The sequence below is a fragment of the Poecilia mexicana genome, unplaced genomic scaffold, assembly GCF_051168715.1.
Source record: "Poecilia mexicana isolate PSO_F unplaced genomic scaffold, ASM5116871v1 scaffold_14, whole genome shotgun sequence".
Classification (NCBI taxonomy): Eukaryota; Metazoa; Chordata; class Actinopteri; order Cyprinodontiformes; family Poeciliidae; genus Poecilia; species Poecilia mexicana.
In genome coordinates this window covers 14,489,896-14,517,468 of record NW_028263383.1, presented here as the reverse complement: position 1 = coordinate 14,517,468, position 27,573 = coordinate 14,489,896, and the positions used below count along the sequence as shown (strand labels likewise).

General features: G+C 42.9%; 1 protein-coding gene across 3 annotated transcripts; it reads right to left on the bottom strand.

Moving 5' to 3' along the window:
* Positions 1-27,113, bottom strand: LOC106922823 (uncharacterized). 3 transcript variants are annotated; one of them, XM_088012242.1, is made up of 22 exons: positions 26,820-27,113; positions 22,707-22,816; positions 19,754-19,810; positions 18,151-18,274; positions 15,611-15,667; positions 15,186-15,384; positions 14,860-15,105; positions 14,586-14,723; positions 14,231-14,509; positions 11,570-14,133; positions 11,350-11,476; positions 10,868-10,973; positions 10,476-10,681; positions 9,286-9,467; positions 9,127-9,195; positions 8,880-9,028; positions 8,093-8,207; positions 7,826-8,013; positions 7,591-7,732; positions 7,386-7,512; positions 5,635-5,805; positions 1-3,446 (listed from the first exon to the last, which is right to left on the bottom strand). In XM_088012242.1, the coding sequence occupies exons 4-22, from the start codon at positions 18,267-18,269 to the stop codon at positions 3,423-3,425; spliced, it is 5,208 nt and encodes a 1,735-aa protein (XP_087868368.1). In that variant the 5' UTR covers positions 18,270-18,274; positions 19,754-19,810; positions 22,707-22,816; positions 26,820-27,113; the 3' UTR covers positions 1-3,422. The 3 variants fall into 3 exon arrangements, with proteins under 3 accessions (XP_087868368.1, XP_087868367.1, XP_014851026.2); XM_088012241.1 differs by having other exon boundaries at positions 18,151-18,384; positions 22,707-22,823; positions 26,820-27,111; XM_014995540.2 differs by having other exon boundaries at positions 22,707-22,823; positions 26,820-27,105.
* Between the last annotated feature and the right edge of the window lie 460 nt (positions 27,114-27,573).

Genomic DNA, 27,573 nt, shown 5'->3' with positions numbered 1-27,573 from the left:
TGCATGGTTTATCAAAACATTTTTAATTTCTTGAACAACAATACAATATGTCACAGAAAAATCACAGAGGAATTAAGACAGGTCTGGCTCAGGTTTTCTTCTAAGTGACTTCTTTTGGAAACAGTGAGTGCAGCATAAATCAAACAAGTGAAAATAGGGGGGGTAAAGAAGAGCATCGTTACATCCTCCAAATAGTACTAATGAGGACAAGACACCAGGAACCTCGACGCCAATAAAAAGTCACATCCCTAAGAGTCTCTGCAAAAGTGTCAAGAGTTAACAACTACAGCTAATGCTTATCATAAAACCACTAATGCCACACGAGATTATGCATTTCATACAATGGAAGAAAGGTACAAAAGAAAAAAAAATCTTGTATTGTTCTCTTAGTTACAGTACAAAGACATCATTCCATTTCTAGTAAACTGTGTTGAAATGGTTCTAAGCACCAGATGGTTGGATTGAGCTGAATCTTATGTCCATACATCAATATATGCTGCTTGATGAGGGGGCACCGAGGCAAGTAGGGGTCTAGCACCATGAATATTAAACTGCCCCCCTGATTGCACATCCCCTATCCACACACTATGACCATACTACACTTTTAAAATACCTTGTAGCCCCTTATCAAGTGAAGTATCCTTCGATATGCAATAAATATATAAGCAAACCACCATTTACAGTATAAATAATGTCACCATTTACAATTTATCATTTTCTCCATTATCCAAAAAAGAAAAAGAGAGAGAGAGAGAGAAAAACAAACAGAATAACTGACAACAAAAAAAAGAGGTATAAAAGTTGGGATGAATTTTCCCATTGCAGTAATTTAAACTAGAAGGAAACGGGATACTTTCAGCGTGTATTTAGAATATACCAATGACAACGAAGGAAAACTGAAACAAATGACAGCAACAAAAGCCGATTTTTTTTTTTTCTTCTTTTTTTCTGTTGACTGAGAACAAAATTACACATGTTCTAATAAACCTGAAGCGGATACAGTATGTACAGAAAATGGTGTGCACAGACCGGTGAGACCAGAGCTGAGCCCTGAAGCTTGCCATTCGTTGGTAAGTCATTATAATCGTTTTTAACGCCAGTGATACCAACACCTCCATTTCAATGAAATATAGTTCCAGTTCCATGAGTAAATCGATCATCCTACGCTTAGGTCTTTGCAAAAAAAACAAAATACTGACCATTCGAGAGCACGTTCAAACAGATAGCACCAGCAAATTGAGCTTCCTGCGGAAACTGTTTTGCTTAAATATCTCTGAAGGATTGCTGATGTTGCATTTACATTTTATTGTCATAAAACAAGTAGTGTTGTATCTTGAAGTCAGAATGAGCTGCACTATTTTTGATATAGTTTTGACAGGGACGTCCTGGGCACGGCCCGTTTAAAAACACGGAGTAAGTATGCTAACGTTAGCTTAGCACGTCAACAAACTGCGACGCATAAAAATACCGTCGGGAGGGCCCAACGGGGGAGGTTTGTGGAAGATAGCAAGTGAATGTGTTATGTCACATCTTGAGAAACAGATGATGAAGCCAGACAAGGTTGAGCGAACATGTTTTCAGAACACTGTAGTATCTTTTGGCTAGCTGACCCATGGTGGAGATTTGCATTGGAGTCGCTCAGTGGAAACGCAAGTTGGGTCAAAACGTCTGCCACTGCCAAGACAAACTGATCAGAGAAACTGCAATATTGAGTTGGAACTCATGGTATCAGCAAATGCCTAATCTTATTAAGCATAAAAATAAAATAAATCTTAATCTAGAGATTACCAATACTGTCACATTTCTTTGTAAGAGAAACGAGACATTGTTTTTACTATTCACTTTAGTTTGTCAAAGTTAGAAAAAGATTAATGTTTCCCAACAACAGATGTAATTTAGTGTTGAGAATCTTCCTTTGGTCAAAATCCTGAATTTGTTAACCACCAGGTCTAATTTGGCATCGTCTGCATCTCCTTTATCTGACCCTTGAGAAAAATCTGCTTCTATGAACCGATACTGATGGCGTGGCAATAATTCTGAAGTCAGACATTTTTGATCAAAAGAGAGAATTATTATTAATTAAATAATTGCATCGGTGCAGTTCTAGCCTTTGGCAGTGTGTGGAGCTGAATTGCACTAGGACGGAGACGCAGGACCTGTTCATCTGTTTGGCATCACTGGTTTTTGCATTAGAAGACTATGATTATTTATATCTTTGCACATACCATTTTATGTTGCATTTCGGTGACGCTAACGTCAGTGTTCAGCACCCAGGCCGCCTCCCCGCTCTCTGTCTCTGTCTATGCACACCACTGTGTCTCCCATAAGTCATTCACAATTTACAATTCTTTATTTTCTCTGTTACCTACAAACAATAAGATTTCAACAAAAGAGGTATAAAACCGGGACTCTTAAATTCCCCATTCCAAAAGTAAAAATGACAACTGTACGTCGGTTTTCTCTGCATGTTTTGTACAAATCACGTTTAACCGTCATCTCTGCTAGACTTGTTAAAAAGCGGACACAATAAAAAGTTACATTTTTTCTTTTTCCCCTCCTCAACACAGCCGATTTCCAACTAAGAATGAAACCATATTAGTCCTCCAGTAAACCCGTATTTTAGAGAAACTGAGAAAAATTTTTTTAATTTGAGCTAGTACTTGCGTAAAAACCTAATTTGTGTGTGTTTTATAAGCTAATTACCTCTAAATACAGTTCACAAGGCCAATGTGGTGTACTTCTAGGCTGGTAAAACTTTGTTAAGTATCTAATAAGAATAAATAGGATTGGTATAGCACCTCAAAGAGTTTACAGACAAGAATTACAAATATCAGTTTACCTGAATACTGTAACAAAATAATAATAATAAAAAAAAGAACAAAAACCAAGACCATGCCGAACATGACAATCAGCTACTTCCCCTGCTGGTACAATAGAATATCACAGCAAATTCATGGACACATAGAATAACTAGATTGGTGTACAAAAGATCTACTGAATTTGCATAAAAGTACCTGAATCATTACACAGAACCGGCTACTAGACGCTTTTGAATCACAGCAGTGTCCGTTGAACATACATAACCTGATTTTCAGTGGTATCAGTGCTCACATTGTTTGTTTTTTTGTTTTTTTTGTTTGCTTTTTTTTTAACTTATGTTAAATGCTTTTCGTGAGAAGAACCAGTCTAGTCATTCTATTTCAAAACACACGTCCAATCTGCAGCTGGTATGGGGGAAGACGGTGAGCATCGAGATGGATTGGCTGAGTATCCATACCTTATTGTGTAATGTAAACAATACTGAGTAAACGTGATTGGCTGATTGAGAGAGCATTCGCTGGAGCTGGCCACCTTGGAGACAACTTTTGTGCTGCCGTTAGAGTTTTGGTTATGGCTGAGAGACGTGCGACGCAGAGGAGGCCTCACTTTGACGGAGGTGGAGGCGTCTGAGAGAGGAAAGACGAGAGAGGTCAGACGGAAGAACCAAGACAAAAGACTGTCCTGCGTGAATTGCATTCAAAACTGCAATGATACAATTTGTTTGTTGAGCATTAGTATGTTTCACAGCTGGTTCATAATGCAGAGTACAGTGGGTAAAAGACAAAAAAAAACAACAGAAGTTTGATCCACTGCTGATGGCGTAAGTCGGTTAATTTCAATGAAATTACGAGTCTCTGCTTCACTCTATATGGAGAGAGACGCCACGTCAAGCAACGGCTCAGACAAAGGATGTCGCTTTAAAGCTGCAAAAATGATTTGCATGTCGTCAAATGAAGTCAGCCGCTGATTTCCTAGTAAAACGTGACTTGATGGAGAAACCTTTGTTGACAGGACATCAGTCAAATGTATTTAAAGTTGATAACCAGGTTTGCGCATATCTCGGAAGTAATTTTAACCAGATCCTCTCTACAGAAACTTAGTAAATCCTTTAGCTTTCTTAGCTGCTTCTTGGTGATGTAAAATTTCAACGTTTTCTACTGACTTTTTTCCATGACCGAGCTAAAACTGCGCTGTGTTGCGACTCTTCTTTACACACTCCCCTGTTACTTGGACAGTGTGTTTTGGGATGCTAGAAGACCCATTTATGTTTGTAGTTATTGTGGCCACAGCTGCTTACAGATTGTTAATAAGCTCTTCCACTGTCTATGGCCGCTTATCCTTGAAGGGTTGATGCCTACCTCCAGTGACCACTGGGTAAGAGGCACATTCCTTAATATTTATTCAAAGTATAAATATTATAATAGAAGAAGACATTCATGAATTAAATTTTTTTTTCTTCTTCAGGAATAGATCATTTGAAATGATGATACGTTTTGGGTCAACGTCCTTATTTTTCTGGCTGAGGACAGACAGTTCTCAAACATATTACAGTATCCACGCACTGGGCCCTCAAATCTGTATTCGCTCTTATCAGGAAAACAGAACTGAAATGTTATCGTCTCCGTTTCTGTCCTTAACAACAGAAGATGGTGCGTTCCTCTTCTTACAAGCGCAGCTGGTCAAGTTGATGGCAAAAAGCTCAATTTGATCACAGCCCTCGCTCCCAGGTATTTTCTGATTCCTTTATAATAAGACAGGCTGGTACATGCGCCTTTTTAGCCAGTGGGAGCTCGCAGGCTCTGCCAGATTTCACTTCATTACAGGGTAGGCTGTTGCCAGTGGTCATCTTGGTGTCTACAGTCCCAACAGCCTTCAAGTCATTAACGAGCTCATTCTTGTCCCAGACTTAATTCGAAAGGTCTTCGGTCTTATCTGAGGTGGTGGAAAGCTTTGATGAGAAGAATTGTGTGCGATTTAAAAATGCAGGAGATGAGTAGAAATCGAGAGAATTTGTAACTAATCAGTGAATGGATGGATAGACAGTATAATGCAAATTCTTTCTTTGTTTTTGTTTAGCTTCTAAGGAATATTTTTATTTGGATTTTTAAAGTCCTGTTTCTCAGTTTTGGCAGTGTGCCTAGTTGCGACAATATCTTTACGTAACAGCTAGTAAATTTCCCTGGAGTTTACTGCAAAGTGGCAAAATGAAAATCATCGTGCCGACTCTTGATATTCGCCCCAGACAGTCAGTACGCCACCACTGTGGGACAATTAGCTTGAACTGGTGCTTTTATGAAGGTTTGATAATCATGGCATCGCTGTCAGCTGAGACTGTTTCGGGCTGGTATTCGATGCTTTCATTATGCATCTTGAGACACGACAGGAAACGACGGGAGAGAGATAGGAAAATGACATGGAACAGGACTCCATTTGGACGTTGAAGTTGTTAGTTGGCCAAAGAAAACACTGATCTGAAAGATCACACTGGAGATTTTGTGTAACGCCGCTGCCAAAACAGAAGACGAGTAAATGAGAGTTGTGTTTTTATTTGAAGTTTACAGGCGGGTCAGACTTTTACCCATAACTCGTAGCTGCAGTTAAGAAAGAAACGCTGAAAATATGCAAATGTTTAGAACAACATTTTTCCAAGTTGGTCCTATCTCCATTTGCCAACTTTTTTTTTTGACAGTCGTAATTAAATTTATAAATGACCACAGAAATGCATTGAAATCATGACACTGATACTTATCTGCGATTGCATCAGTGTCACGAGGAATTCCGTTATTTCCTTTTTCTCTTACAAGTTATACTGACCAGCATGAAACTGTCGTAGATCTTCATCAGCTCGTCCATCCGATACTGTTCCAGCACCACCACTCCCGCCAGAGAGGAGCTCTTAGCTCGAGCACAGTCCTCACAGTGCACCACGTAGGTCTTCTTAGTGCTGTTCTCACTGGTTACTAACAGCAGATTAAACACCTCCACCTGCATAGGGATGGGAGAGGCACTCAGGTGTGTTTTTATACCCGAGTATAAAACTCAGGTATAAAAACCTGAGTTTTTATACCTATTATATATATATATATATATATATATATATATATATATATATATATATATATATATATATATATATATATATATATATATCAATATTAAAGGAATAGTTAAAGTGAGGTGCTAATATCTCAGGTATGAATCCAGATTAGTGGTCCCAGATGCTAAAGCTAAAAGCTAGTCAGAGAAGAACCAAGAAAAATGCTAACTTCTACCAAAAAAACGGCTATTTTGAAATATCCTGGTGGTTTATGTGAATAATAAACTAGCAGGTTTACTGCTGGGAGCAACTACAAAACCAAAATTGGTTGGTTGTTTAGTTGCTCCTAGAGCTAATTGCTAGTTCAAAGCCAAAGCACACTTGTGCCAGCATAAGACTACTTTCTTTGGAATAAGCTGACTAATTAGTTGGTAGTGGACACTATAATTGATATATCTGTGGTTCAGTTTTCTGTAAACCTATCAGCCCAGTGCCACCTTAAAACAACTTCAATCTTGAAAACATTCTTGCAGTTTAAGCTAACGCTAATAAATGACTGTCTACCTGGAAATCTGCGGTAGGAAGGAACGTGCCGACAATGTGTCAAATATGTATTGTGAACACACTGTAAATATTTTTTCTTCAAGGTCACCACCTAAAAATGGTCAAATTTCGTAAAACAGTTTTCACAAAGAATTTTTTTTTACGTAGTTTACTGTTTTTTAATCAGACAGATATGATGATCGGAAACATCGGACATGCTATGGATTCAGATCAACTTTTCTGGCATGATCCTTGTAGACTTTAGCCAGTCCCTTTATTTTTTGTGTTATTCTTTTTTACTGGGTCATTGTTTTCCCAGTGCCTTTGCGTTTCCTTACAACCTGTCTCGAGTTTTTTATGTTTAGTTCGTGTCACTCCCGAGCCAAACTCCTCAGTTCACCCCTCTCACTGCCTACTTTCTCCCACAGCTGCAATCTGTTAGTAATTCCTCCCCTGTTTTGCATTCCAGTGATCAACCTCCCCCGAATTTAAGCTTCACTATTCAGCTAAACCCTAGCCATCTTTCATTTCGTTGCCACTGGTTGTTGCCGTTCCCTTGCATAACTTCCTTTCTTTACATCACTTTTCTCCTATGTGTGCTTCAGTAATTATGCTGCCATGTATCATGATTTTCTAAATTTTGGGCTTTGTTAGCTCCCATAACGTGATAAGAACCAATCCTATGCAAATAATCAGCAGTTACAGAGTGGTTTGAGTTGTCTAATGCAAACATGACAATGGTTTGAACGCTCCTAAAAAAGCATTTGCGTAAATCCAATGACATTGTTGAGATTAGCATTGTTTAGGACTGTTGGTTATGGACAGTCAGCCTCCAGGACTTAAAAAAAGATATGAACTTATACAAACCAGAGATGCAAAGAAAGTTCCACACCATAGGTAAGACTTAACTGACTTTTTTAGCAGAACATCACTTCAAAAACCTTGAGCTATCCCTTTACAATAAATGACCGTGACAGGGACTCACATCACACTCGTTGCAGTAGTAGGCGGGCTCATCCTTCACGCGGCTCTGGTAAAAGATTTTCTTTCCTGCAGCCACCAGCTGGTCTCTCAGAATCTGGATGTGCTTCATAGACTGCATGAGGCAGTGTCTGAGCAGAAAGAAGGAGCAGACGATGAACAAATGCTCACCCACCCTCCAGATAGATTTACAGCGGCAAACTTTTTACTTGATCATCTTGTAGGTGTCTTTGTCCGTGATCTTGAGGGTACGAGCCACGTTCCACGAAACGTGGATCATGGGAACGATCGACTTGACTTTCTTCACCTCGTTCCACTCAAAGCGCTCCAGAGCGAGCTGATACTGGTATGCTGCAGAAACAAAAAAATAATTAACAGTTGTTAAGAAGATGTTCAAATTAACAGTTTTGCAAACTCTTCCTTTTTTTAAAATTAATAAATCACCATTGAGCGGTCCCACGTTCCAGGCTATGTTGTTGCACCAGCCCACGGCTTGAACCCAGTGAACGGTCCCGGCGTTGATCCACACCAGATCTCCGGGTCTCTGGATGAAGCGGTACACAGGGATGTTGGAGCTGTAGAGATCCTCCAGCACTGGCCACCAGGACCCCGTAAGGTAGTCGACTCCATGCCTGTGGGAAGAAGTCAACAAGACAGAAAATTAAACTTCTGGTAGTGTTGCTGCATCTGCTGATTGAATTTTATACTCACTTGTCGCAGAATTTGTTTATGGCGTCCCAGTAGTGTTCGTGTACTGCAAACCACTCACAATCTCCGGGCCCGATATTGATGTTGACAGAGCAGAAGTTGTTGTTCTCTTGATGCCCTGGCGAACAGCAAAAGCCGTTTATTGACTTGGTAATATCTAAAAATCTAGAAACACAGCACTTATCAGGCCAATTTCCAGTCAACGGCTTCGTGAGGTTCTGACCTGGCGATTTTGATTAAAGCACATTATGACTTCTCCTTAAAGTTTGAAAGTACAAACTTTTTTTTTGTCTAGTTTGCAAAGAAAATTAAAAAGTATCCGTCTTCATAAACAACAAGTAAAAGACTTGTGAAACAACAGTCTAGCTGTCTCTTTGCGCCATTGAAACCCAACTAGAAATGTCACATTTTTCTCCTTTACAAGGCGGGTTACAGCTCATCAATGTCTTTGTGCAACTTCTGCTCAAAATAAATAGGAAATTATTTATTCGTTTGTAAACTCCAGTCATTTTCCCTACTTTAAGTTTCCTTCGTCGCTTGTTCTTTCTATAAATTGATCTGTGTCGTTGATACAGACTGAATCTTCTTCACGCATTAACAACTTCCACACTGAGGAGCGTTGGTTTCGATTTGCTTGTGGAGTTATACAGTATATCGGATTCACTGATCAATGTTTTTGAGTTTCCAATCACCGGTTAGAGCTGGTCGAGCATTAAAAGTCCCCAGTCAGTCGATGTCTTGATTCATCTGTTAAAATCAGAAGTGACTTTCAGTTCTGACACACACTGACCGGGAGTTCGGCTGCCGGGAACCTTCATGTACAGCTGCACGGAGTTCATCCCCAGGATGGTGTGACCGACCAGACTGAGCATGTTGTTGCTGGATTCCACTCGCATGAAAGCTGGGAGCTTCAGAAGTTCCTGCAGCTGGGGCTTCCACCTTGGTTTAAAGATGACGTACATATGTAATCACGGTTAATAGTCCGATGTAGCACCAATCCACCAGGAGACTGGCTGGATTTGAAAACTCTTCCTCACCTTTTAGGGTCAGAGAGATCAATGTTGGTCCCGAATTTAATGATCTTTCCCACTGTTTTCTGCTCTGGGCTGTAGAGGGGGGAAAGGGAAATCTGAGATGTTGTTTACTCAGCTGAGCAGGGATTTCTTTACACAGACAGACCAGAACTGTTTGCTTACCTGGGAGTGCCGGTGGGATTAGCCAACTGGGCTTTGCTGGAAGAAGTGGAGTTGGCTTTATTTGTCATTGAAGTGGGACTGACTTTGCTGTTGGGTAAAGTCAGAGCAGCTTTTGTGGTCGCTAATGTGTCTGATGTCTTATCTTCTTCTTCCTCCTCCTCATTCTCACTTTCTTTCTCCTCCTTTAAAACATCAACAAAAAAAGTGATGTGGAGATTAGGGCAGGATTTCACAAATAGATTGAAAATGCTTGTTTTGCAGAGGAACAAAGTTTCTAACTAAATCAGGATCAGAATTTCTTACTTCTGTGTTAAATTAAACAAACAGCATCTAATAGCAGCTTCGTGTAGAAACAGAAAATCAGCCTGATAAAAAAAAAATTACAGAAAACCAACCAGTTGATTCACATTCAGTCACAGAGTCCAAAACTTATTTGATCGACTAAAAACCCAGCAGAACTGGGGCTTCCTCAGTTTGGTTATGTGCTTAAGTGATACACAGATTTCATTCATTCTCACATTCTTCTCGTTCTGTATATTACGGGCTATCGTTAACTTTCCTTCACTCTAACCTTCCGTTCACCATTTAATAACACCAACAAGCTATTAAAAGTACAACTCCTGGTCTTTCTGTAGAGGTAAGCAAGGTTGGAATGGGCTAAAAGAGCATCTTGGTGAATGGAAAAATGTTAAATGACCATCAATCAGCCTCAGCCTGGAGCTCATGCAAGGGTAAGGGACAAGGCCACAACTCCACAGCAGGAGCCTGTTAAAGGTCTGCAAGGAAACCATTGGCCACACCACACAAAGATTTAAGTCTTGCTCCCCTCTTCTACAGAGGGCACATGTAAAGGTCCACTTTGGGCTTTTGAGTGAAAATTCAGACTTCGAAAGATTGACATTTTGGTTCAGATGAGACCAAAATTAAGCTCTCTGGTGTCAGCATGGGTCAATATCTTTGGAAGGACATATATGTCCTTCTGGCTTGCTTTTCACATGCAACAGCATATGCTTGCTAAGTAAGACTTGTCGCAAGTGTTCCCACACTCTAAGAAAATCAAGGACTGGCTTTTAAGATCAAGAAATCTCACTGGTAACTTTTTAAACTCCTACATGCTCAGCACAGTAGCTGAGCATGTTTTTCTAACTGTATTGAAATAACAGCTTAATACTACAGAAGACAATATCTACCTCCAGGCTCTCTTGGAAACTGGAGGCCTGGTACTGGGCATATTTGGCAATGGTGGTGTGTGATCGACTGCTTTCACAGGGCCACGTTTGTGCGGAGCCGTTTAGGTTCCAGTTCTCGTCAGCAGGCTGTTGGACCTGAGTTCTCACTTCCACGGCGTGGTCTGAATTGGCCTCCACCAGCGACTTGGTGGAGAACAGACCAAGATCTTACAGAAAACAAATGGGGGGGGGGGGGGAAACTGTGGTTAATTACCAAAGATACACAAATATTCAAGCAATAGTAATCTTCAAACTACTGAGTTTTAAGCCTGCAGCTATCTCCCATCTATCTGTACTTGTCGAGTTACCACTCAAAAAGAATGGATTGCACCAGAGCACGAGCCGAAACCTACTAAGGCGGAGGGAGCCGGCCAAGCCCCGGATGACTGTTACAGCATTTTTGGAATCTGTGCAGAACTGGAGCAGAACCGGAGAGAAGGCATCCCTCTTGCTCTCCAACTGCAGAAGCAAAAGAGTATAATTATAAATGCTGGAACCCACACATGGAAACAATTAAAAGTGTTTTTTTTTTTGTGCATCAGGACGTGTTTTCAACCGAGTTATTTTCATAGACCTAACCGGGACGCTTTTGTATCTTATGACAGCTAGAAAGTGCAGTGCTAAAATAATATGTGTGATTCGTAAACCGGACCAAAGAACGAGTCAACTTAAAATCAAACACCGAGTGACAGAAAACATGAAACGAAAAAAAACCACAAAGCTATTCCAAGGCTGTTTAATTCAAACAACATGCTTGTGGGTCCTACATTTTTCCTTCAATTTCTGGAGTCATAAGAAGACAATGCCACAAGGATAATAATTACTGAGCACTCACGTAGATGCTTGGTGTGGGTGGGTTGAGCTTTTCCCGTGGAATGGGGATGTCGATGGCAATTTTGGGTTTGACACAGAATGAGGGAAGCAGGTACGACTCCTTGAATTTCCCCTTCACTCTTTCTCCCCTAAGGCAAGCACAGCAGGACATCAGATATACACAAACGACAGCGATGGGGAAATTGTCAACAGCGCATTTAGATCTTTATGAAAACACTCACCTGCATGCTCTGACCACTTCAGCTGCTGTGTTTACGATGGTGAGCTCCGACATTGGAATCCTGGGTTCCTCCAGCTCCGATATGTTAAATGTTTGTCTCCCGGCACTGTCCATTTTAATCAGCACGACCTTCAACTCCTTGGACAAGCCCATGGACAGTGCTTTCAGTTTCAAGGGATCCACTGGACCTTTGGAGCAGGGAGGTTTGCTTGCTGGTGTGATGGCACCTGACTGACCTGATGCTTTGATTCTTGGAGCTGAGGTTCCTGTGTTTGAGGCGTTGTTGTCTGGGGTCATCTTCTTTCCTAACACACCGACCTCCACCTTCAGATCAGCGTTCCCGGTGTCCAGTTTGACTCTCTTGATGTCTTTACGATATGGCATTTGATTTTCCTGAGGAATCTGGCCTTTCATGCTGTCTGTGAGAGGTCTGGTGGAGCTTTTGGAGATGACAGATACGGAGGATGAAATACCCCTCTTGTGCGCATCCTTTGAAGGATTAGCTTTAGTTTTTCTCTTCCTTTCTTTTTTATTGACCTTTATCTTTATGATGTCCTCTCTTCCGCCGTCCTTATACTTTCTCTTCCTTTTCGTAGCAGTCCGTTTGGATTCTTTCCTGTTTTCTCTCCTGTCCTTGGTGGAGACGGTAATGACACCGGTGAAAGAGGCAGTATGAGTTGTGGTCACTCTCAGTTCCGCACTTAACGATCCCTCCAGAAGGGAGGAATCCGTTCTCTCCAGAAGGTTCTCCTTATTCTTTCCCACCCCGTTGTCATCTGAACAACTCTCAGCTTCTTCCTGATTCTCCTGTGCCTTGGAATGAGGGACTGAATCTTTTCGAAATGGCAGACTTTGGGATTTCAAAAGCGAGTCTGAGGTAGAGTCAGGAGACGATTGACTATTAGGCTCCGAGAAGGCTGTGGGAGATGATTTATGGCAAAGATCCTGATTCTCGTCACAGTGAATCTGGGATGCCACTGTGAGAGATGATGAATGCTTTACCCCTCTTGAAGTGGCCCCACCGAAAGGACCCCCGCGACATGACGCTCTCTGGCCTTCGAGGAAGGTGGCCAGGCTCTTGAAGACATCATCCAAACCCGCTTTGTGTTGATCGAGGTCATTCAGGAGCAAGCCCGTTGCTTTGCTACTTGCATTCTCCTGCTCTTCTTTGTCTTCCTCACTATCTTCTGTGATTGCACAAGGCGGCTCGCAGAACTCAGTTGGGCTGTCAAGAGAGTAACCGTCCAGTTCGCCAGCGCAAGTATCTGTTTCGCCGTTGCTTTCACTATCTGCAGGGAGAGGAGATAAGCACTGAGTGGGACTGGGCTGGAGAACAGGTCGGCTGATTACACCCTTTTTCAGCTCTTCCTCATCTTCTTCAAAATCTGAAACGGGGGAGCCCTGCCAGCTGAGCACAGGAGGAGTGTTTGCATGGTTGTCTCCCGTGTCGCTGAGATTTCCCAGCACAGCCTCGGGCTGAAGGTCTGGCGCACTGAGAACTCCCACCTTCTTCTCGTTTTTGCCGCGGACCACCTGGTCTGACCCAGCCGAGCACGTGGTACTGAGAGGTGCAGAGGCTTTACGGAAGATTGAAAGGAATGCTTTACCAGAGTTGATGTTTGCTCCATCTCCTGAATGCGATGTGACATTGCTGCTCTGATGGAGACTTTCAGAGTCGGCTAGAAAATCTGTGGGGTGTTCGTTTGCTGGTAGTTCTGTGGGAATGCTGCTCCCTTCACGGATTTGCTTGTACTTTGAAGTTGGGGACTGGGAAGTAGAGTTAGGATTGGAAGTGGATGGCTTGTCCAATGTTCTTTTGACCTTTTCACTTCTTTTCCGGGTTTTGTGTCTTCGGAGTAACTGGCTTTGATTAACTCCCGACAAAGATGGCGTCTCCGTTTCGTCCAGTTTGGCCTCTCCCGGACAGGGGAAAGCGTCGATGGAAGAAAGCTTTTCCTTCTTCATTTTTTTTAATTTCAAACGCAATTTTCTATCTTTCTTAATTGCTTTATCTCTCTTCCTATTCCTTTCATCTAGGCTTTTCTCTTCTTTTTTCTTCCTTCTTTTCCTTTCCTCGTTATTTTCATTCGCAAAATCACCCATTTTCTGTTTTTTAATGAGCTTATCCTTCGGTTTGATCTCAGTTTTTCTGAGCTCCTCAGTCCACTTCTCGGGCTTGCTTGTCCTTGGCCTGGCAACAGGAGATTGTCGTGAACAGACTGAGGTTTTCCTGTGTTTGGGGTCTGAAAACCTGGACTTTGAGCCAGAGTGAGATGTATGGCATGTGGCGGATGTCAGGCCGGGTCTCTGGATGTGACCGGGGCCTGCTAGAGACTTCTGCTGTTCACTGAGAGTCGGAAGGCGTGGGTGAATGTCTGCTGAATCTCTCCTGCAACTGGACAAGGCGAATGAGGAGGGGCTGGAGGGAGCTCCAGGACTGCTGGAAGTGGAACGGCCATCTTTAGGGCTGCAGAGAGGGGTCGAACTGGGGGAAAACTCTGCAGCAGAGTTTTTGCACAGCATTGAATCCCTTGAATTGAACCTTGAATGAGACCGCTTCTGTTCCTGAAACGTAAAAGTTTCGATTCAGCATTAATTGTTGAGCAAATTGTGTGCTGCGTTCTCGGAACTGTAAGGTGGATTTTAAATGTTTGTCTCTTACTGTGCTTTGCTTGTGATGATGGATCTGCAAGTCCTTCTCCTCCAGGGGTCGTGGTGGTTTGTTGTGCTGTGGAACTTTCTGGTGGCTTGTGTGCCGCTGATGGTGGTAGTGATGATTTTGCTGGCTGTAAGGCACACGGGTGTGGTCTGCTGGTGAAACTGAGATTTTCCCTTCGACCTTCCCTTTGTTACCATAATGTGGTGGTCTGCTGAGGAGACTCTGGCTGGGAGGTTCCGAGTCACCAGCACCATGGCCTCCCGTTCGCGGTTCCGAGGTTTCCTGGAGCGTTTCAGAATTGATTTCAGTGGCACTAGTTCTAGGTTTAGTTGTTTTTTTTTTGACTGAGCCGGTTTACCTGTTGATGAGATGCTGAGGTCCTGTGTTCAGAGCGATGGCAGGGACCCGCTCTGTCATCTTGGTTGCAACGGTAGTGGCTGGGCGATGATGGGGCATGAGGAGGTGGAGATAAATGCCTCAATCCAAGATGAGACGCCTGTACAAAGAGACATAATTTCTCCTGTCATACAATACTGGATTTCACCAACAGAGGGTAATGTTTCTCATAAATAAAGAAACTCATGAATGGGAGACATTAATCAACAACTAAAAAACAAGTTTGTTCTAATTACTTGATCTGTGTCAGAGTCCCTTTTCCTTTTAGCCGGACATCCATTCCTCGACGATAGATGGTGCTGAGGGGGTGGACTGTGATGAGGCAGCTGCTCTCTCCGCTGGTGAGGAGTGGGACGTTTCCAGGGTCCGTGCCTGTTGTCGGCCATTCTGCCTGCGAAGCCTCTGTGGTGGTCCGACGCACCCCATCTGTCCATCGGGGACTGCAACTCTCTGCTGCCGCGGTTCAAGCGAGGATGCCCTTGCTAACAGAAACAGGGAAAGAACTGTAAATACAAAACATAGGTTTTCCCCAGTCGTCGGTGCTCACCAGATTGTTGCTGACATTGTTCTGCCAGTTGACATAGCGTGGTCCAGGGCCAGTTAGATAACTGTTACCGCTTTGGTTGGGGAACAAGCGTGAAGAGTTGTGATGCCAGCTCTGGGCCTCAAATTGCTGCTCTTTACCATCCCAAATTCTTTGCGGATGTCTATGGCCCTTTGAGAGGCCCTTATCCTGGACATGGTTGACTGTTCTGTTCCCCCTAAGAGGAAAAACAACCAAACAGAGCTGAAGTCAACAAGTGGCAGATAGTTATTTTACAGTTCTGCTACATAAATGTGAGTTCAAACCAGATGTTGGTATTGTATTTTCAACTGTTGATTACAAAGAAGGAAAAAGTTTCCTCGTCTTTGCCCTTTTGTAAGACACACACCACTACGTTATCATCGATATTCATCAGTGTGTCATTGATACATTGTTTCACTCGCCTGTTATACAGATGACTTGACAGTGAATGATGCGACTGGTTACGTCCTTCTTGGTATCTGTAGAGTGAAAACACAGAAAATCAATCATAGTATGGCTACTTAGCTTATCTGAAAAGGTGAATTTTAGAATTTCCTTTACATTTCTGACATTGACTATTAAAGCTTTTTACGGTTATGTCCCTCTTAAGACTAATATGACCTGTCCTTACTGTTTAGACCCTGGAAATAGTTTAAATAGCAGCTGAAGACCTTCCTTTTTAAACAGATCTTTACATAAGCCACTCCTGCCTTCCATTTACTCTATTTTTTTTTTATTGTGCAAATGTACCAAGTCATTTGCACTAGAAACTAGACCAAAAAAACTTGCTAATTTTTTGTGGTTTTGCAATGGATTTACAAGCGCATAGACATATTCAACAAATTCGAGGTCTAGTTTGTTGAATATGTTTGTCAGATTAAAGCAACAGTCTTTAAGCTCAGTTTTTAAAGGTACAGTACCTTAAATTAATGCATCAAAGGACACACTGATCCCACTGAACGTCTTAAAGAAACACACCACAACTCTCACCTCGGCTTCTTTTTACTGATGCAGCAGCCAGTTGACGATGCTACAGTCTCATTCATCACTTCTGTCTTTTGAACATGACATCGAGTTTATCATCACAGCTGCTGCCGCCGGAAAGAGAGATTTCCCTGAATATGCTCATCAGAGTTTCAGTTAATCAGTCAGCCACGTGAAGTGGTGCTCATCTAAAATTGGCCTTGACTGCTGGTTCAGGTGAAATGCCTTCCATCATCAGCTTTTGTTTACTCTAAACTCTTACTTTGGAGCTCTTAAAGCAACGGCGACACTGTGACAATGAGGGTTGCTCTCGGCTCTTCTTTCAATCAGCACAGCTACCCAAACCCTGCCTGGGTTTTGCCGTGCAGTCCAAAAGGCAAATACAAACATTTAATGGCGTGTCCATGTTGATATACGTCTGAGTAAGTAACAGAGGAAGTCATAAACACAGACTAGGAACGGTTAGGTGAGGCAGAAAAGAAAATAATTTATTTACGGATTTACAAAATAGGCATGCAGTACAACACATTAAAAGCATGGTGTTGCACAGCACAGTAACCTTTTACTTTTGCCTTTCTTTGTGTATTTACATAAAGGGGACATTGTGAATTAGTGAACATTTTGAACAACAAAACATAAATGCAACCTTTTACACCCTAGACTGATTTCCATTCAATGCCCCCCTGTCAGATGGTCCAGCTTGAAGATTTGGCTGAACTTGTGTTCCTTATATTATATTGATTTAATTCATGGTTCAGTTACTTTCATTTTGATTCCAATATTAAAGGTGTTCTCCGATTTTGAGTTTGATCCCACTCGAAATTGACCTGCGACCTCCAGGATTTCCGAGACTTTCAGCCGACGACCGGATTGTTGGAAATGCTGAACACCTAACTTCACCGAGAAGGCAAGCATGACGCTACTGCGCTTTTAGTACTGGAAACCCCCTACTGCTTTCTTTCCTGCTTTCCTCCAATTAGAAGTTTAACAAAGTCTTTCAAGCTTTGACTTGTTTTGTTTTTTATTAGTATAGCTGTGACTCCATCTTTTATCATGTCAACTTTATAAGTTTCGCCTTGAGCTTATTCCCCATCGTCCTCATCGCTAAATGTGATGCCAGGGCTTCCCTTTGATGGCTTGCTAAATATATTTTGCATTCCAACTGCACATGAACGCCTCATAATTTCCTCCACTCCTAGCAACAAGATGAAGATGAGCGCACTTCTTTCTGTCTCTTCAGCACAGCATATACTGATCTCTATGTGCCAGGGACACAGCATGGTGGTTTCTGTATTTGTTTTTTTTTTTTTTTGGAGAACATTGATTGTTCTTTGCAGCTGCATGACTTATTCTTTGTTTAAGCAGGTGAGTAACCCCTCCGCCGCCTCTAACATTGTGAAAGTTTTATTCATGCTCAAATAAAGTCATGCACTATTATACATAATGAGGAATGTTATCCCTGGAAGAAGCCCCTGTTTAACTCTTGTTCTTGGAGGATTATGAAAGTTACTGTGTGGTCCTTATCAAGCGTGACGAAGACAATTTCAAACATACTGGAGACAAAAGTCTTTTTTTTTTTTTAAAAAAACCTTACACTAGAAATGCCAAAAGAAATCAAACACATTGTTTTCTATTTAAACGCTGACACGGTGGTTCCTCTCCTGAAGTAAATGTTTCATCTTGTTTTGCGCGAGGGAACGGTTTGTGCTTGCTTGCAGTAAGTGAGACGTTTTGAAATTAGCAGAACCACAGCGACGTAATTCAGAAGAGTGGTGTGCAACCAACACCACGGGCATTTCAAATTTAATGCACAGAATCTCACTTCTTCACTCGCGAGTGGACATTAGTTTTCGTGGGTTTATCTGCTGAGACCGATCTGTCGCACCTTTAAATACACACATTTGCTAGGTACCTTTTAGCACTTATTGATTCGAGGATAAAATGTCAAAACATTTTGTGCAGGAGTTGTGCAGCTGACCTTTGTGGGTGGCTCCAGGGGCGACCGTTTACAGGCGCCCATTGTCCTCTGTTAGGCCCTCCAGTTGGGTAGGGGTCCCATGTGTTGCGGCCAGAGTAGAGCTCCGCCGGGTGATACATGCAGCCTGCAGGACAGATGTCGCCTAATTCAGTCAGAGGTTTCTTCAACTTCGCTGTAACACAGACCGCTACAGGAGATCCTTCCTGCCCACGGCGGTCACAATCTGCAACAAGTCTTTTAAGAGCCTCTAGTTAATAAGAGTTACAACAATAAAGTGTTTTTGAATTGAATTGAGTATTGTGTGAAATTTATCTAATACTAAATCAGAGAAAAACAAAACAAAAACAAACAAGCTGCGATACAGCAGCCTGAACAATTACTAACGCTGCTGTTAAAAAGATGTGCAAAAAAAAATTTCATTGCAACTAATTTCTTAATTTTTTCTGGGTGATGAACAGGACAATCCATTCAACTTGCACAAAATTGTGTTCGGCCGTCTGGAAACTCGCCTTTATCTACAGTATTTTTAAATAACTGGGACTGTAAAAAAAAAAAAAAAAAAGGTAAAATGATCCATTCGTATAGAAGGATGAGACATAAAAGCAGCAAAATGTTCACTGTGAGATACTACTGCAGTAACATTTATGTTGTTTCCCAGGGGTGTAAATATAACATTTCTGTTAACCGCCAGGCTGAACAAGGAACCGTGTTTACCTCAGCAGAACACACAGTGACCAGGGCGGTAAAGGAAGTAAATGAAAATCTTCAAAGCTGCAGCAAAGAGCGGCATCTTGGAGGTCGACAAATCTCCATTTTACTCATTAGATGAAGTCTGTGTGCTAACTTGTTATTTGGGAGTGATACTAAGTTAAAAAACAAACAAAAAAGAAACTGGGCCTCTTCTGTCCTGTGTAAGGTTTATGAAACTCTGCTGGAAAAGTGTGGAAGACTGAACTTTTACTTTCACAGCTGGGTCTTGTTTGAAACGCAACAAATTCAGGCGAAAGCACCTTATTCCTCCTATTCAGTACGGTGACGGATCTGTGATACCGAGGCCTTGTTTCTTTTCCTAAAGGTCGTGGGAACCTTATTGCACCATATAGAGTCACAAATGTTTTGAAATACGAGGACATTTTAAATAACAAATATCCTTCTTCTATGGCTAGCTTAGTTTCCAAAATAAAAACCCTGAGGGTTAAGCTGCAAACATTATCTGGATGATCTGGACACATTGTTGAGAGAGGAATGGTTAATTATGTCTCTGTGTAAACTCTGACCTTGTGTTTACAGTGGAAAACTAAATGTTGTCATGTTGGCAGAAGGAGAAGGACAAAGTATTAACAGCTGGGGAGTCAAGAATTTTATCACCAGTGACTGCTAAAAAACAATTAGTTTCTAATTCTCGTGTTTTCTCACTAAATAAACATAATAAAGTTTTTTTTTTTAATGCAAGATTATGTAACTGCCTTGAAAGCAACATTTACTTAATAACGTTTGACACATATTTTTACTGCAATGAAAACATTTTTTATTATTTTTTATTTTTTTTGCCTTGCATGTACTTTTGTGACAGCTGAAACAAGAACAAATGTTTCGCGGTTACCAGTCTTGGTCGGTGTGTAGCGGTCCCTCCACTTCCCACGTGAGCGCAAGAGACAGTCTGCAAACAAAAACACACGCGCACACACACACACACACACGCACACACGAGAAAGAGAGAGAGAGAGAAAGAGAATCACTCAGAAAACATCTCCACAGGGCCCGTCACGCACATTTAAAAGACACAGAACTTTTAAGCTTAAAGTCTCGTCATGTGTTGCTGTGACCGACGCACACCAATGGGGCTTTTTGTTCTTGCGTCTCTCTCTCTCCTGCTGTATTTTCCGCTGCTCCGTATCTGTGCAGCGGTCGTATCGTCCGCGAGCAACAGCAGCGCTGCTTGTGAACTCGGGCTTTCCCTAATCAGTGGCGCCCAGCAGTCACCACACAGCCGGTGGCCATTCAGAAAAAACAAAAAACAACAACAACAACAACAAAAAAGCAAGACGCGCTCCATGGCAACCTCACTTTAGGGGCAAAGAAGGAAAATGCAGATGCTGCGGGAGACACCCTATGTTTGGGTTCATCCAGGCCGTTCGGTTTCACTACTTTTAATCAGCTGCTAATTCTGCGGATCTGTACTTCCTGTCTCGCAAACTGCTTTAAGTGTACCCATTTCCTGTGACACAGTGAGCGCTTTAGCTGCCTAGAAACCACTAAAACACACACACACACACACACACACACACACACACACACACACACACACACATACGCAGTCAGGTGTTAAAACTGGCTGCTGTTTCGGTTTAATTTCCCCCTGTTTTTGCACTTTACTGGACTCGATGTTGTTTAAATGAAACAGACAGTTTTGTTTTGTTTTGTTTTTTTCCATGAGGAAGTCTTGTGCTGAGAATCACACTGCTGATGTGGTGATAAGGCTGCTCCTCTGTATGCAGATGCTCCCCCGTGGCTATTTATAACACACACATGAAGAACGTTTCACCACTTCCCTCGCGGCGCGTTCAGTTGTACTACATGTTTTCGCTCCACAGGTTTGCTTGTGGTGCGACTGACTGATGCAGCTGCTGCACTGTGTTAACCTTTCTGTGAGCGCTGAATGAAATTAAGCAAGCAATAGCCCGACCCGTTGCCGGAGCAACAAAAGACCAGACGCTTCTTCTTGCCCGTTGCTTCGGGCTTTTTTTTTTTTTTTTGAGGTCGATTACTCGATTTAGATGTACATTCAGAAAGACGGAGAAAACACAACGAGTCAATATTTGCATGCAGAGCTTATTTTGCATGTAGTAACATAAGGCCGCAAATGCACTTCCAAAAAACAAAAAAAGGCTGTTAGCAAGCTGTAGAACTTTTGCACAATTTTATGCACAAGTAGCACGTATATGAAGTGGAATATTGCACAATATTCAACATTTTCATGCATAAAACTCTAATAAGTGTTAAATGCACTTGCATTCAGCCAATCTCACTCAAGACTTGAGGCGTATGTCTAGATAGGATTATGAAGTTTTTAAATCGTATTGCAGTCAATTGGATTTAGGTCGGGACTTTGATTGAACCGTTCTAACACATTATTCCATCGTCTCCCTGGCTTGACGTTTTGGGTCCAGTTACCTTTTTGGTAACTTGGTAACCAGGTCAATAACATTCTCCGGTCAGATTCTTCATTCTTTCTCGATGGGGGATGATGCTGCCGCCACAGTGGGAACAGTGACATGCAGTATTAGCATTTTTGCATGTTGGTTGAGGCGGACAGCCATGTCTTTGTAGGTTTGCAGGTGTGCCGTACAATTTCCGCATATTTACAATAACGGTCTGGACCAGTGTTTCTCAACCCTGGTCCTCACTGCATGTTCCAGAACAGCTGATTCAAATGATTGCATGACCATCAAGTGCTGCAGAAGCCTGTTAGTCACCCAGAGATACAATTCAGGTGTGTGGCAGAAGGGAAATGCCTAAAACATGCAGGACAGGGGGCGGTGAGGACCAGGGTTGAGAAACACTGGACTGGACGGTGTCCTGCGAGACGTTCGAACTTTGCGTGGCGACAATGTCGTGTTGTGCAGATGCTTCTCCTGAGCTGAAAACTGCAATTACAATTTAGACTGCAATTGATCTACGTCCTCTGGACAATTTTCTTTCTTTATCTTTACATAACGTCCCCACTTCCCCCTATGACCTGTAGCATGTGAGCTGCTTTCCCTAAACATACAATGTGGAGCTCAGGGACACCTGGCATCCATCCGACTGGTCAAATACATCATAGATAGTATTTTTTTAAACACGGCATCCGCAGATCGAAATCACGGCTGCAGGACTTTCGAGACGACGGGCAGTTCACTTCGACGTCCAGCTGTCCCAGGTCACAAAGAAGGTGGCTCTGCGCTGAACCCGTGGCCATTTCTACTCGCGAAACTGCGTGTACAGTTTTGCGGCACTTTTGAGACAAAGACTCGCAAGCGACTGCTGAGCCTGGGACCCAGAGCTGCTTGCCTGCACCAGCAGCAGACCGACCATCTGTCGTCAGCCCGCCCCGTCGCTGCACGCCGGAAACACACACTTTTATTTGCCGCGCCGTCCGCGGAGCTGTCGGTCGGCAGCCGCAGCTTAAGCTCGACTCCCTCACAACAGCGGCTCTGTGCGTCCAATATTGAAGCCATATGCGGCGGGGTTAATTCAAGACATCTGGAACCCAGCCTCCAGGCCAAATGATCTCATGTGCAAAATGGGTGAAGTTGCTGTTGGGTAAACGTTCTCCTTCACGGTGAGGCAACCTTTAGGAAAGAATGTGCAGGACAAACAGTTTCACCCCGCAGGAGTGCGCTGGAAGAAACACCTTTTGTTTCAAGCAAAAGGCCTACTCGGCCTATAGGCTTCCTGCTTTCCATGTTGTCACCAAACACTTGCTCGCCGCACTCTTCCTGTTTGCCGAGTGTAAATAGGAAGCGTTTATTTGAACTCTAAACATCAGGGTGCTTTGTGTGAGCCGGTCCTACCTTACAGCGACCACCGAGAGTCAAGAGTTTCAGGTCCGGATTTTGACGTTGCTATCGGGACAGGATTAGAAAGACTCCAGACCAGTGCGGTTTCAGATCCCTTTAAATAGCTGCGAGCTGGTAGGGGGAGAGAGAGAGAAAGAAAAGCACACAAACACAAATAGTAAGAAGCTGTAGGAAATGCCATAGACAGTTGGTGCACAGATGTACATTACAGGAAGGTTTTATTGTTTCAAATCAAAGGGAGTCCCTTGGGTACACCTGTAACTCCCTTCCTGTTTTATTCCTATCTAAGTCATCCCAACAACATGTACACTTTAACAAATGTGACCCTGCAGGGCAAAGAAAGAAACAAACAAACAAACAAAAAAAGCAACCTTTGGAGGGCATCCAGGCAATTATTTTATTTTTTTACTACCTGCTTTTCCTCTTCATGGCACCGCATTTCTGCTTTGCAACTTGTTTCAACAAGGCTCCCTCTTTTTTATCTTGATACCTAATACCCCCAGTCTCCTGCTTTCTCTTTCTGGCAACGCGAGCAGCTCTGCCTGTGTCTCCACCCTCCCTTCTCTCGGCACGCTGTGCCCCTGTATCCCTGGCAACCGATGATATCATTTAGTCCAGAGCTGGGAGGAAGGCCTCCAGCGAGGAGGGGAGTGTTTGCGTTTGTGTGCGATTTTTGACACAGAAAGGAGAGGTTGTGTCGGCGGTGGGGGCAGGAGACCGTCTGTGGGGGTTTTTAAACTTCAGCTTCAGCTTTTTTCTTTTTAAGGGACTTATAAGGGACAGGCTAATATGAAAGTGCTTTGCATAAACATAGCACAGTTTCAGAGTATTCCCTTGAAAACACAGACAAAGGTATGCAATATCATCCAATTGCTTTATTTTAAATAGAAAACCCCCAATTGTCTGCAGAATGCTTCTAGAATAATCTGTTAGTTCAAGTAGCCACAATAACAGATGCGCCGATCAAGTTTTCCCTCATCACTACCAATTTTGATTTTCTTTCGGGTCTGACCTGTTGACTCATATTTCCCTTTTCTTCCTAAGCTGCTGTCACACTGTTCCCTATCTTGCCATGTGCGCCAGAATTAAAAACAAATTTATATGAACATGGGTCACAAAGAAGCAAATGAAGGAAATTAATAGGACTGCATGGATCAACAAGTTCTGAACAGGGCATGTATGCAGAGATCAGTGGTGTGGAAATTCACACTATTCTGCTTCACCGTGACCCGGTTCATTGCTGCTCTCTTAAGCATTTCACTTTTACATATTTCCGGATCACCTGGGGACAAGAGGCCAGGTACTGACTAGCCAAGTTTATCAGACAGTAAGTCAGGGAGGCAGTAAGTTTCACTTTCATTTTCAAGCATCCAGTGCCTGGAGGTGAGTAAACTATCTGGATAAGATAGCATGAAATGAAGTCACTTTACGGGTCGCTGCTGGAGTCGCATTGACTCTTGGATTGATCCCATCAGCAGTGAAGGATTTTTCAACTTGCTGGTGTAAGCTGCAGGGTTCAATTCTGAGGCAGGTGATGTGACATGGGCATCATGTCTTTCAACTCAAATGAAAGGCTGACGGACGACAGCGTGACATCAGTATAAGGACTCTACCACACAGAGGAGAAAAAATGCGTTGCACGTTCTTTGAGTAGACTCGAATCAGCGACATTACACTGATCCATTGACGGACGGAAAAATCTGATTCCTCAGTTTATAGCCATCGACAGGTATTTTGATTTACACTGTATTGCACTGTAATATACCGCATGCAGGATGTAAAAAAATGCTAAGAAGCACCCATTTAATAGAATTAGCAATTAGAGCTGGTCAAGGAAAAATTGGTCGATTCTGATGTCTGGTCGACTGATTTCTGCATCTCACGTTGCAATACCAGTATCAATCAAGTTTACTTGTTATTTTTATAATACATAAACACAAACACTCCAGCAAACACATACCTATTAGTTTCAGAGCTGTAGTTTTTAAGGGTTATGTTTTAGTTTTTAAGCGTCTTCAGTTTCCCAACGACGCCTGCGTTTGGAAGCAAGTTCAGAAAGATGGATTGCTGCAAAGTCAACAACTCAACGCAGTCAGCTGGACACCCTCATACAGAGACTTAGTTCTTCCTCAGCTGACATCAGGAACTGAATTTAAATGCAGTGCATTATATCTAGGCTGGAATTTAAATGTCAATTGGAATTTATCTCCGTGACCTACTTCAACTGAATTAGAAGTGCTTGCTATTAACGGGCACAGCATTATTACTGAAAGAGCCAAGTTTCTCTAAAGTTTCCTTGCAAGCAATCAAAAGTGCTGGACTCTTATGGAAGCCAGCTGACCAACAGCATCCAACAACACGTGGGGGGAGGGGAAGCAATCTACTCTTCATGAAGTTGGAGAAAACGGAGGGCACTCTAAAGGTTTCTTTGTGATCTTTACAATAAATACAATGGGGAATCTTTGTGTTTATGAAATCATAACTTCTAAAACCCCCCAGAGTAAAGCTTTGATGCCTGTAGTCTGCCCCGGGCGACGACTGATGGGTGAGCAGCAATATTCAAAGAATGTGGAGAGCTAAGTTTTCATTTCTAAGCAGAATGACGTTAGAAACACCACAATCATGCATAATCTAAGCTAGCTGCAGCAAAGCCACTGCAGATGTGCATCTTTTGCAGCGTGTGCATGCGTGTTTTATGCAGTGGATCATGCTCCTATACCATAAAAGGGAAGGAAGGTCTGCCACATACACACACACACACACACTCACACAAACACACCATAGTTGCCTCTGGTGGTTTCTTAGCCAACGCAAGGAGAGGACAGGCAGAGATCAGACCGAGCGGAAGCAACAAGGTATACAGACAGACTGGACGCCGACTGGATCCCCCACCAACACCAGCAGCGCCACCTCCCCTATAGCCTCGCCGACTACATGCACAGTTCCCAATCAGACGCAGACATGAGCCGGGCTCAAATGCTCACATAGCGAACGTACAGTACGAGCTGAATATCAATCGCTTAGTTTTTTCTTTCCTTCTAAAAATAACATCCCTGCTTGCTTGCATTGCATTGCAGACCTCCGTTTCTATCCCCCCTCTTCTCCCTATTCCAGTTAACAGCAGCTTCTGCCGGCATACGCTCCATAAAGCTCAGCCCCTCCGAGGGGGTGCTGGAATGTACCAAGGCAAGGTCAGAAACACCAGAGAGGGGTTTGTTGCAAGAGTGTGAGTGTGTGTGTGTGTGTGTGTTGTGTTGTTGCAAAGAATACAAAATGTCCAGCTTTTTGGGGGGAACAAAGACTGTAAAGCATGCTGGCAGGTGTGACGAAAGACTGTGCGTGCACGTGAGAGAGAGAGATGCACAGCTGGTCTGCGTGGTGAATGGTAACCTAGAAATGGCTGTCCAGGTGGTTATCAAAGCCGGTAATCAACTGAAGGCATAAATATATATGAAACAGGAGTGATCCTGGCGACAGCCGCCTTACCTTTGACCTCCTGGGTGAGCATGGCAACCATCTAAATGTGACATTTCTGCTGGAAGCAGCAAAATCCGTTTTGACGAACGTTGTTGGGAGACCCGTGCAACATGAGACACTGTCCTCGTTATTCTAAATTAGGATCTAATCCTTGCTCTTCCTACTCCAGTTTGCACACAAACACAAACTCGCATTCAACAGCTCGATGTTCCGGTTTGTAAAAAAAAAAAAAAAAAAAAAAAATCGAACCGCAAGTGTAACCGCAACAGTTTTCCTTCACTACATTCATCATTTCACATTCCTCCTCTCAGTGTGGGTCTGCACGTGAGCGCGTGTGTGTATTTGTGTGTGTGTGTGTGTTTGTGTGTGTGTAAGCTTCATGCATGAATGTGCAGCAGCCTGCAGACGTACACTGCAGTACAGTCATCGAGAGACAAATCATTGACAGAGCACAACATTAAAACACACCGAACGATCCGAGAACTGAGATGGAAACAATAGGAAAAACACACAGAGGCAGACACACACACACACACACGCTTCTACCCCAACACACAATGCATGCAGTAGATTTCCATTCACCACCATAAAATAAGCACATCAAGTTCCTCCTCTGCATTCCTCATTTACCTCTCTTGGTTTTTTTTTTCTGTAGGTTTTTTTTTTTTTTTTTTCCTTCAGGGTCTTTGGTCCAGGCAGCCCTTCTCTCCCCTTTTCCTCCCTTTCTTTCACTCCTCGCCACCTTGTCTCACCCGATCCTCTCCTCTCTGTCTCTCTTTCCCCCCTCGCCTCCTCTTCCTGTTTCCACTCTACTCTCTGATGCTGGGGCTCTCATAGCAGCACAGACTGATCCACGTGCACAGAGGGATGGCGGGGCGGGCCCACGAGCTGCCAGTCAGAGGGGCCGGAGCCAGTCAGGAGGCCGGGGGCCCCTCTCATCTATCACAGGAGGAGGGGAGGGGAGCAGACAGAGAGCAATAAAGAGGGAGGTAGAGAGAGGAGGAGGAGGTGGTGGTGGTTGGGGGGGATCTTTAATTCTCTTCCTGTGTGCCTACGTGCGTCTGTGTACAGTATGAATGTGGATGTGAGGGAGCTGGAACCCAGCCAGTACAGTAGAGGAGATATTTTTAAATGCGCTTTATCTTTACATTTATCTTGGATTTGAAATATACGCTGTTGTTTTCTCTCTCTTTTTTTTGTGAGTGTGTGTTGAAAACTGAGACTTTTCCCCTTTTTTTGCAGCAATTGTGTTTTAAAATTCTCCTCTAACGACTAAATTCAAGGAGAAAAACTTACATCATGAATTTTATTCCAAATGATGCAAACTTTGTGAAATGTGTGTGTGTGTGTGTGTGTAGCAGAGTAAAAATGGTGACAAGAGGGG